General features: G+C 37.6%; 1 protein-coding gene across 2 annotated transcripts in view; it reads right to left on the bottom strand.

Annotated features, from left to right (window-relative positions):
* Positions 1–1,619: 1,619 nt before the first annotated feature.
* Positions 1,620–12,100, bottom strand: part of SLC27A6 (solute carrier family 27 member 6) — a gene marked incomplete at its 5' end in the record, with an annotated part of 51,850 nt that continues 41,369 nt past the window's right edge. For both annotated transcript variants that reach the window (XM_014591196.2, XM_014591197.2), the window contains 4 exon segments: positions 1,620–2,010; positions 8,309–8,439; positions 9,564–9,661; positions 11,136–11,334. In XM_014591196.2, coding sequence (XP_014446682.1) covers positions 1,834–2,010; positions 8,309–8,439; positions 9,564–9,661; positions 11,136–11,334 — 605 coding nt within the window.

Genomic DNA, 12,100 nt, shown 5'->3' with positions numbered 1-12,100 from the left:
AAAAGGGAGAAATCACCCCCCAGGGGGGATGGCCACTCCACAATCCCTTCTCCTCCATTCTCCTCTCGGGATCTTGGGCACACATGAACACGCGCCTGGCATGAGTTTAAGCGACCAGGTCTGGGACTCAAACCGCAGTTGACTACATGGGAGTCCAGCGACATAGCCATTACACTAACTGCTGGTCCCCCATCATATAGTCTTCATCACAGTTGCAATTCCATATACTGTATTATTTAATTTGTGTATTATTTCTTCTGCAGTTAGCCATGTGAGAATCCAGTGCCTTCAACACACCACCTGCTGGCCCATGTTGCTTCTTTTAAAACTCACTATTTTTGCAAATTGATTACAATTTCTTATTCAATTTCTCATTCTAAAGTTTGACTATTTATATTTTTTTTAAAGTGCTTTAATTTTAGAACATATGCTTTCCTACCAATGACAAAACTTCTCTTCCAACCAAAACAAGTTCTTCACCTTGCGGGAGACAATGTAAGGCAAACTGTCCTTTTGGTTGTACAGGAAACAAGGCTTATGGGTACAGGAGCTTCTTGTTGGGGTACTATGCTACTTCCCTCTTCACCTTGCAGGAGACAATGTAAGGCAAAGCAAACTGTCCTTTTGGTTGTACAGGAAACAAGGCTTATGGGTACAGGAGCTTCTTGTTGGGGTACTATGCTACTTCCCAGTCCAGTTCCACAATGTCCTCACCATGCTAAGAAAATCAGACTTGTAGTTCTAGCTTGAAAGAAACCCTGGAGCCTGAGGGATTTCCAGCTGTGCTGTACACTCTCCTTTGATAAATGTCTCAGTGAACTGCTCACAAACGTGTTCAAGCTTGCATCCCGTTCTGTCTTTGATCTTGGCGATAATACGAAGGTTCCATGCTAGGCTATTTTTCTTCCTGCATTATTAGTGGCTTTTGCACTCCGTTGAATGTAATTGTCAATTTGATCCAATTTATATGCCTCCTAAAAATTCCTAAGTGCCTTGGGCTTACCAGTTTTCAACCACTGCTGTTTCACATTTTTATATTTATTTTGTCATCTTAATATGAGCTTAAGGTAAAGGAGATAGGAGTACATGCACTTAGCTTTCCTTGACTGAAAGTTTACAATGAAAAACACCAGAACAAAAACTCAAAACACAGTGATAATGAGGATGGTTTTATTGACTTATAGGACACATAAAAATAAAATATTTGAGTAGAATTTAACCATTTATTCAAAACTAGAAACTTTACACATTAGAAAGTACATTTTTAGTGATTATCTAAACTGTTAACTATATGTTATCTAAAGTCTCTAAAATTGAGGGAAATATTTAATTATACATACAATCTCCAAACGGGTAAAAAGCATAATCAACTAAAATGTATGTCAATGAAAACAAATTAAAGTGATTCCTTTTTCGTTTGTTTGTTAGTTCTTGCTATGGGGCATGTGCGCTCACCAGAGAGAGACAAAGAGAGAAAGAGAGGGAAAATGAGAAATCACCCCCCGGGAGGGATGGTCACACTTCAATTCCTTCTTCTCTATTCTCCTCTGGAGATTTTGGTCACCCTCTCACACATGCTCAGCATGTTTTTCAAGTCACCAGATCCAGGATTCAAAATGCAAAGTTGGCCATGCGGAATCCAGCCACCTCAACCACCACACCACCAGCTGGCCTCAATGAATGAAAGTTTTTAATTAGAGTAGTGCTCTTGTATATTAAAGAAATGTGGCACGCATAATTAGTGTTAGTTCCCTTTCCCCATTTTATATTAAAGAATCACATACTCTCCTCTCTTCCAAGTAAAGTATATGAAAATCCCATGTATACAAAATCTTAAAGTTTTACCTCCCCTAACATTATTTTATCATAAAGTTCTTTGGTCAATGGAACATAAGATTTTTTCACGCTATCCATGAAGTAAAGTGGATCAGAAATTTTCAGTGGATTAAATCCTTCTTCCACCAACTGAAACTTCTGTAGTTTGAATGTCCCCGTAGTTTCCATTTTTTCCTATAAAATAGTTACCGAGATGAGTGGAAGCATTTAACACTATTTAAATAGCTATAATATAGAGTCAAAATATTTAATACTATAAACTGTGATATTTAACTATAATTTTATATCTAAAGATCTTTTCTATATTGCTAATAAATTAATGTTAGAAATAAAGACTATCATGTAGAATATTAAAATCTTTAATTTGATTTACCTATAAATTTTCCTCAGATATTAGCTTACTCATATGTAAGAATTATGAATGAGGGACTAACAGATGACGTTATGGCTCTGTTGCTGGACTCCCACGTAGTTGACTGCAGCCTGAGTCCTGGACCTGACAGCTTAAACTCATTCCAAGCTCATGTGTTTGACTGCAGCCTGAGTCCTTGAGCTGTCTGACAGCTTAAACTCATTCCAAGCTCATGTGCGTGTGTGTTCAAAGTCCCAAGAAGGGAATGGAGGAGAAGAAATTGCAGTAAGGCTATGCCCCTTGCGGGGTAGGGGGGATGATTTCTCACTTTCTGTCTCTCTGTTTCTCTCTGTCTCTCTGGTGAGCACATGCACACTATAGCAAAAAACTTCTCTCTTAAAAAAAAGAATTATGGATGTAATCAATACACTGATTACACATATATCTAAAACACACAGGCTATCTCCTTAATTCCATGCCAATTAAATATCACATGTAGGATTTCAACAAACAAAGACCCTCTGCCCAGACTGCACCCTGGTCTAGCCAGGAGCCAGGATAAGCCAATCAGCAACCATCTACATCTCAGTTAAAAGTGGCCCCTTTCATGGATTTCAACCACTGAAGGCCCTCTGCCCATACTTCACCCTCTTGCTTCCCGCTGTAGCCAGGAGCCAGATTTAATTCCAAAAGATACGAAAAAAAGTATAATCCATCAGATGACCAGAAACCACTGCAGAGGCACAAGAGATATAAGAAATGAAGAAAATACCTCTCTTCTAATGGTAAAGAATAACTCCTCTTTCTCTATAAAGAATACAAGGAAACTCAGGACCAGCAGTTAGTGTAATGTCTATGTCACTGAACTCCCAAGTAGTCGACCGCAGTTCAAGTCCCGGACCTGGTGGCTTAAACTCACATCGGGTGCGTGTGCGTGCGTGCCCAAGATCCCGAGAGGAGAATGGAGGAAAAGGGATTGCAGTGTGGCCATCCCCCCTGGGGGGTGATTTCTCGCTTCCTGTCTCTCTGTCTGTCTGGCGGGCGCATGTGCCCTGTAGCAAAAACCTCTCCAAAAAATAAAATAAAATAAAATAAAAAAGAAAGAATACAAGGAAACTCATGGGACTGTCAAATAAAGAATTTTAAATGTTGATAGTGACAAAGCTAACAGAAATGCAAGAGAAAAAAGACACTGAGTTACGGGAGGTGAGGAAGTTCTTGCATGATCTGAAAGAGGAGATACACATCATAAAAAAAGAACCAAATGGAATTGTTAGTGATGAAGGCTATAATATAGGAAATCAAAACTTCTTTTGAAAGTATCAAAAGCAGATTAGACCATGCAGAAGATTGAATCTCAGATATAGAAGATAGAACATCTGACCTAGAAAAATTTACTGAAAAGACTGAGAAAAGAGTCCCCCCAAAATGAGAATAACATAAGAGTGATACTAGATACCATTAAAAGCCCAAACATCCAGATCATCAGTATCCCCAAAGGTGAAGGAACTAATAAGGACATAAACTATTCAATGAAATACTAGAAGAAAATTTTCCAAACCTAGAGAGGCATTCAAACATCCAGAACCAAGAAATACAAAGGACCCGACATAGAATCAACCTAAGATCTTTCCCAAGGCACATAATAGCCAGGTTGACCGAAACCAGACAGAGACAAAGGATATCCCATAAGGCTAATGTTGGACCTCTCATCGGAAACAATGCAAGCAAGGAAAGAATGGGAAAATATATTCAAAGTGTTAAGTGAAAAACAATTTCAATCAAGAATACTATACCCAGCAAGATTATCTTTAATATGTGGGGGGGAAAAAAGACAAAAATATTCTCTAATGAACAAAGCCTGAAAGCATTTACCAACACCATAGCAGCTCTCCAAAAAGTGCAGAAGGGAATACTGTACCAGGAAAACTAAAATTGAACACACAGAAATAAGAGTACAAGAAACAACCAAAACAAGGTCCAGCCTAATGGTAGAGATAAGTCCGGAGTTGAATGTTAAATTCCAGAGTTTGAATGGAAAATCAGACCACAGTAACAATGCAAATTCAATAGGAGAGAGATTAATGATGTGAGTCTGAACTAGTGAAATAGAATTTTTTGACTTTAGACTAAAATATTACTGATTTTCTTTGATGCTTTGATTTCCATATTTAAGGATTTTTGTCTTCTCTTGAATCCTTGAAAGGTTCATCTACCTACTATTTGAACTGAAACCTAACCTTTTTCCTGGTTTTAAGTTTTAAGCAAATTTCTCTTAACACTATTTGATTTTGATCTTTTAAAACTAACATTTTGTTTGAAATTTAAAAATTATTTAAAAATACCTATTAATACCTATGAAATAACTACAGTAAGCTATATAGCCCCAGAGAGGTGCTACTTTATAGTATATTCACTTTACTCACTGAGGTTTATGCCTAAAGTCAGAAATGTATTCTTAAAAATGTATCTATCAACTGTGCTTGATATTGAAAGTCTTTAAATTAATTAAGATCTTTAGTGATACAATCTAAAATGTGAAAAAATGATGTAACATTATTTGATGATGATGATGTGGATAGTAATGTCTTTGTCTTGAATGATATGCATGGTAGTTTTGCTGGGCAAAGAAATGTAATACACTGTAAAGATATATGTGATTTAATATAATATTAAACAAGTTTATGATAATAAATAAAAGAGGAAGAAAAAATATATCACATACAGAGGATATTATTAGATACTAAGGGGTTAAAAGGTGTGAAAACCAACAATTTCTAACACAAGTATGTATAAATCTATACACAAGGCAGGATACTGTACGAACCAGATGAGGTACAGAATGCTCTAAAACCTGGGTTCCCAGAATGCACCAAAGTGCCTCGATAGATTTTTCTAGGGCCCACAGATATCTTTAAAATTTCACTGGAGGGCCGTCAGATGCCATAGTGGTTAAAGCACTGGACTCTCACATGGCTGACAGTGGTTCAAGTCCTAGTCCAGTGGCTTGAAACTCACATCGGGTGCATGTGCATGTGTGCCCAAGATCTCTAGAAGAGAGTGGAAGAGAAGGAATTGCAATGTGGCCATGCCCCCAGACGGGTGATTACTCACTTTCTGTCTGTTTCTCCAGTGAGCATATGCAACCAACAGCAAAAATCTTTCAGAACGAAACAAACGAAAATTTAAGTGGAAACCAGTGACATCTGTTGGTCACCACTTGCGAGCTACTAACTACAAATACTTTACAGTTTCGCTATTAGTTTGTGATACATTTCTTTTAATGATGTCATATCTTTACACAAGTGGGCTTTTATTTGTTGCTGTGATAAAAAGCAAGTATGGTTATACTTAATGTGGGACACTTATTTCTTTCATGAACAAGAGACTGAAAGAGAAATAGCATGTGTGCATGCACACGCACTCTCAACAGGATCTGACACCATGATCCATTCCCAATCTTCAGCCAGTCTGGGATCAAAGGTAGGCATGTCCCTGATGTATTATAGATAGGCATGTTCCTGATGTATTCACGGAAGTCTGTCTCCGGACTTGAACTGGAAACCTTCCCATGTAGGTCTGCCTTGCAGAATGTCACATTTTACTGCTGGGCCACTATTTGCCCCACCCCCACCCCCTTTGCAATGCTTTTATTAGACGATTTATTTATAATTCACTTATTAAATAAATATCTTGACTTCTGACTGTCAGGCTATGAAATAACTATGACAATTATAAAATAAACCTAACAGTCATAGCCCATGTTCTTTTTAGGTGTTTAATTGTCCTACAACATTTCCTAAATTTGTGCAAGGTCGATCTAGTCTCCTAAAGCAGAAATTTTTATTCTGGTTAATGAAAGTGATTCCAGGTTGTCCTAGGGGGTAAATGATTACAATATTATTTGCTCTATCAGCTTTTATTCCATCAAAAGATGTTATTTATGGAGTGGGGTGAGGCGAGGCAGGAAGTGGCTGGATATGGTTATAAAAGGACAATACGAGGGATCTGCACAGTGTTGGAACTGTTATCCTTACTGTGGTCACAGGTACATGAAGCTACACAGGGGATAAAAGTTTACAGAAAATACACACACAGCTCAAATGAGTACAAGTTAAAAAAAAGAGAAATTTTAAAGTGGGTAGATCGTATTAACATTTTGGGTGTGATAGGCTTGTAGAATGTAACCCTTGGGTTAACTGGGTGAAGGATATATTAGATCGTTCTGTATTATTTTGCATTGCTGCCTGTGAATCTGCGATCATCTCAATAAAATTTTGATTACAATATATTACTTCTGCTTCATATGTACTTACTTTTAATATTTCCTTTTTAAAGAGTTTATTTATTTATTTATTTATTCATTCCATGAGAGAGGGAAACAAAGAGAAGGAGAGAGAGACAGGCGCCCCCAACAGACTCTTCATGCTGCAATCCTATCTCCAGTTCAACCTCAGTCAGCCAGAATCCCAGCACATACGTGTGTACTGGATGTGCACAGAGACCTGGAGACGTGAACCCGGTATCTCCCATATGACCTCAGTATGCAAGCATTATGGTCTAGCTGCGTCACTACAGCTCACTAACCTTTAGTATTTCAGAAGACCAGTATGAAAATAATATAAATTACATAAAAGCCCTTAAAATAAAAAAGACGAATTAACTATGTATTTAACAACAGATAAACACACGAGAAAAGATGTAACTGAAGTATGTATTTAAGCAAATTAAGGGGCCAGCAGATGGTATTGTGGTTACATCGCTAGACTCCCACATGGCTGACCACGGTTTGAGTCCTGGACCTGGTGCCCAAGATCCTGGGAAGAGAATGGAGGAGAAGGAGCTGTGGGGTGGCCATCTTCCCTGGGGGTGATTTCTCACTTTCTCTCTCACTGTCCCTGTCTCTCTCTCTTTCTCTGGAGAGCGCATGTGCTCTAAGGCAAAAAACAAAAAACCTTTAAACAAAAAATGCAAATTAGACATGTAGTTATGCAAATTGAGTATGTATTTATTTATGACAATGTGTCTCATTGGATAAGAAGTGACTTGGCTTCAAGGATTGCTTGAGAAATGCTTAAAAATGAAAATAATACTCTCCATTTCTCTACTATAGATCTAACAGTGATATAACATATGTAGTCAAGAAAAGTCTGTGTGATGGTATGTTAGGAGTACTAACTCTGGGAAATCACATTTGAGGCATGATATCAAACAAACAAATGAGTAAGTAAACTCACTTAGAAGCTGAGTACATTTGTTTTCCTTTTATTGTACTTTAAAGTAGTAGCCTAGTAAGAGAAAGTCTTCATCCCCAAAACAAATGCATTCCAAATTCTCCAAAATACAAGATCCAGGGCGAGGAGGAAGTTGAACAGAATGAGAATAAAAATTAATTTTATTTGTTTATTTATTTTAGAGAGATTTTTGCTATAGGGTGCATGTGCTCGCTGGAGAGACAGAGAGACAGAAAGTGAGAAATCACCCCTTGGGGGATAGACATGCTGCAATCCTTTCTCCTCCATTCTCCACTTGGGATTTGGGGCACACATGCACATGTTCCCGGCCTGAGTTTTAAGTCGCCAGGTCCAGGACTTGAATCATGGTCAACTGCATGGGAGTCTAGCAGTGTAACTATGACGCCATCTGCTCGTCCCGACAATAAAAATTAAAAGTGGGAGAGCTTAAAGCCAGTGGCCTGTAGGTTCTGCACACAAACTGTGGACACCTTGCTATCTGCTTGGGGGTACCTAACCCTAGGCACATTTAGTGAAGAACTGAATATCTTCACAAGATGTATGTGAGAAGAGGTTTTGGCTTGCCACCCACACTGGACCCTCGTTTTCTCTGCAGGGCCAGTGACTGAAGAGGAAGATAGCAATTCTAGAATCACGACAAAGATGGATCCATCCTAGCATTTCACCCCGAACCTTCTATAACGAGGCTTCAAATGTGGCCTCAATGAGCATCAACCCTACATCCCAGTGTTTCTCTCTACTCCTAACATTTTCTAACATAAAGAAAATGCACCTGTTATCTAAAAGATACCGTATTATCTTACAATTAAACCACCTCTAGTTTCCTGGTCTTAAAATTGATAGCAAAATCAGACAGTAAAATTACCTGAACTCTTAAAAATCGTGGGCAGGCATAAGATGGTAGAGATGTTACAACTTGTTCATAAATTTTTTCCAAGTCCAAAGACTTATTTGGTTTTAAAATAATAGAAGCCATTCCTGCCTTTCCTTCATTACCTGAAATAAATGTTTGAAAAGAGGCCATTTTATAAATAGTAGACAGGATTTAAAAAAAAAAAAAGCGATTCTGTTCCTTAATACTGATTGTTACAAATAACGGGCATTAAATCTACGCCAGAATAACAACAGGACAGTAGCATAAGTGAGTGAGTCCTCCTCTGAGCATCTGTTCTCCCTAGAAATAACTTAAGAACAGGGACGGTTAGAGACCATCCATAACTGTTGACACTACAGAAATGGAAACATCATAAATGATCCTTAATTTTCACCCTGCCACCATTAACACATAAGTAAGAAAATATTTATCTAAAGGCAAATAAGTTCCAGCAGCAAGTACATATTAAACAATAATGCAAAAAAGGGCCTATTTTAAGTTAAGAAACTAGAAACTGCTATTTCTATATTAATTTCACACATCGTTTACTGTTTATCATGACACCTATAGATAGGTCTTCACTGGGATTAGAACATCCCGGAGCCTTACGCCAACACCCAGTGGTTGTTTATTAGATAAATATACACCCCCTTCCTTTGCTGTCCTATCCAAACATTCCTACCCCCGGAATCCCCTGCACCTACAAGCAGTGGCTGGACAATACTGCCATTCGTAAAACCACGATACACAGTGAAGGATGAAGGGCTGCCCTGTGACTTCACACTGGTCATTTTTCTGTGCCATTTTCAGCTTCATGAGACAATACACACATGTATTTTTATACTGATAATGGGGTCAAACATGGTTAAAAATGAAAATAGGTGTCAGTGTTTATGAAGCATTTACACTAGGACACATTGCTGATAGTGGTATGCACAAACACCATAAACAGAAAAAATAATGGACTATTGAAAGGCTGTAAGTATTTTCAAGCAGTGAGTCACTGACCAGAGCTTTCAAGCTCTGCTTAAAAATACACACACATTAAAATTCATTTAATACCTTTCCCTCGAGGTGACTGTGAAGTTCATTAGCTCAGTCAGGGGTATTATTTGCCAGGAAAAGACTAAGATATTTATTCTGATATACACAAATTAAAATGCTGATTAGTAAAAGTACTGCAAAATTAAAGAACAGTGGCACAATCTTTTTGGAGAATCCTTCCAAAATTTGAAAACATTCTTACCGGACACAGCCACACCATAGACGTTGGTTTCCTGTATGAAATCCAGCACTCCAATGACATCAGCAACCTCTGTGGTTGCAACATTTTCTCCTTTCCATCTAAACGAAAAACATATTCCAATGAGACCTGAACTAGGTACCCAGTTTTAGTTTTAGTGCATTTGGCTCTGTGCAAGCTGCAAGCGTCTAGTGACAAAAAACTAGCTTTAGTTAAATAAAAGGCATTTTAAAGAAAGCACTTTGTTGATAATTCAACAAAAGTAGCATCTCTCTCCTTTTTTTTTTTCTTAATAGATATTTTTGCTGCAGGGCATGTGCACTCGCTGGAGAGAGAGAGATTGTTTGAAACAGTGAGAGGAAAAGTGAGAAATCACCCCCCTAGAGTATGGCCATCCCTAGAGTATGGCCACAATGCAATCCCTTCTCCTCTATTCTCTTCCTGGGATCTTAGGCACACATATACAATTGCCCACTGCGAGTTTCAAACCACTGGGTCTGGGATTCAAACCACGGTTGGCTGTGTGATAGTCCACTGATGCAACAGCTAAGTCATCTGCTGGCCTTAGCATCTCTTATTTTGGTCAAAACTGCTCTATGTCTCTGCCATAAATTGTTTAATGTATTAAAATTTCTTATAATGCATCATAGAAATAAAAATAATGATAAGGAGTATTATTACAAAATTTTTTATTTTGTAAAATAACAATTAAATGTAAAACAGGCCTTATCTGTGTTGACAGGATATATAAAACTAAAAAACAAAAATTATTGCTGTCTTTTGGTGTGCTGAACAACTTTAGTTTCTAGATGTTTAACCCCTTTGACTCCTTTAATGTGTATGAATACATACTAAACTTCAATTAAAATAATTTTAAATAAAGTGAGCTTAAAACATAGTAAAAGAAGGCTAAGAGGAGTGGCCAGCAGGTGGCGTGGTAGTTAAGAGTGCTGGACTCCAACATGGCTGATCATGATTCGAGTCCTGGACCTGGTGAATTGCTTTCTCACTTTTTCTCTCTCTCTGCTCAGATTCAAAAAATAATAATATAAAATTAAATGCATAATTCTTGAAAATAAAGAAGGCTAGGAGGTGGGTAGTAGAAGTTACTGACTCATTTAAGCATTTGCTGAATGCTTATAGTTATTGAGTAGTATCGCAAAATAATGTTATAAGCCTAAAACAATCTTACGGAATTAAAAAAGGGAATACAAGAAAGGAAAATTGTACTGCTTTGATATTTTTATTACTGACTCAAGAATTAGACCATACTTACCGAAAATGTATTTCTGATTTAACTTTACCATTTAGACTTCATGTCTGTCTTAACTTAATATAAAAAAAGGAAGTCACTGATTTGGACTAAATAAAATAATTAAAACAATTTTAAAACTTTATATCAAAGACTTAACTTACAGTTCAGTGTAGAAACAGATGGCCAAGGAATTTTTAAATGGGGAGAGACGAAATGCTGTGTGTGCCCGGAGAGCTATAAAGCATGTGGTCTCTGATGTTTCTGTGAAAGCATGGTGCTGTGCACTGCAGAACAAGCTGAACATCTTAAATATTTTATACCTGAAAGTGTCTCCAATACGGTCCCAAAAATAAAGGAAATTCTCCTGATCTTGCACCATTAAATCTCCTGTGTTAAAGTAAACATCTCCCTTCTTGAAAACATCAAAAAGCAATTTTTTTTGAGTGTGCTTGTAAGACCCAGCATAACCAAAGAAGGGATTTTTTGCATTCACTTGAGAAATGAGAAGTCCAGGTTGTCCTGCAAGAGAGAAGGGCATTTTTGTTGCCATTTGCTGTAAACTATTGTTACATACACCGTGCACAAAATTAAATTAGAATTGGTCAATGCAACCAATATCGGTCACCTGGCTTTTCCTTGAATTTACTTTTATTATATTTGATATCATTTACTATTGATTCTGACATCTAGAACATCCTTTCATGGATTACCACAAACTCAAATTACTTTTTTTTTTTTTTTTGAGAAGTTTTTGCTATAGGGCACATGCGCTCGCCAGACAGACAGAGAGAGACAGAGAGACAGAAAGCAGGAAATCACCCCCCCCGGGGGGGCGGCCACGCCTGCCTTCCCTTCTCCTCCATTCTCCTCTCGGGATCTTGGGTACACACGCACACGCGCCCCATGTGAGTTTAAGCCACCGGGTCCGGGACTCGAACTGCAGTCGACTACGTGGGAGTCCAGCGACATAGCCATTATGCTAACTGCTGGTCCCAAACTCAAATTACTTTTGAAAAACTAACCAAAAGAAAATCAAATTTAAAAAGAAAGTGCATTAAATTCATCTCATTTCTTGAATGGATAAACCAATGATATTTTTTGTTTTGGATTATATATATTAACACAGATACTATTAACAGTGATATAAATAACGCAAGTAATAATTTTAATAAAATGACAATTCTACTATTCACTGGACACTGACCATAAGCCTTTTACAATGATCTTATTTATTCGTCACAAAAAATCTTTTGAAATTGATACTGTAATCCCTATTTCATAGGGA

Source organism: Tupaia chinensis, unplaced genomic scaffold, assembly GCF_000334495.1.
Source record: "Tupaia chinensis unplaced genomic scaffold, TupChi_1.0 Scaffold000541_1, whole genome shotgun sequence".
NCBI lineage: Eukaryota > Metazoa > Chordata > Mammalia > Scandentia > Tupaiidae > Tupaia > Tupaia belangeri.
Note: the sequence above shows the minus strand (reverse complement) of the source record. Positions and strands in the feature narration are given on the sequence as shown.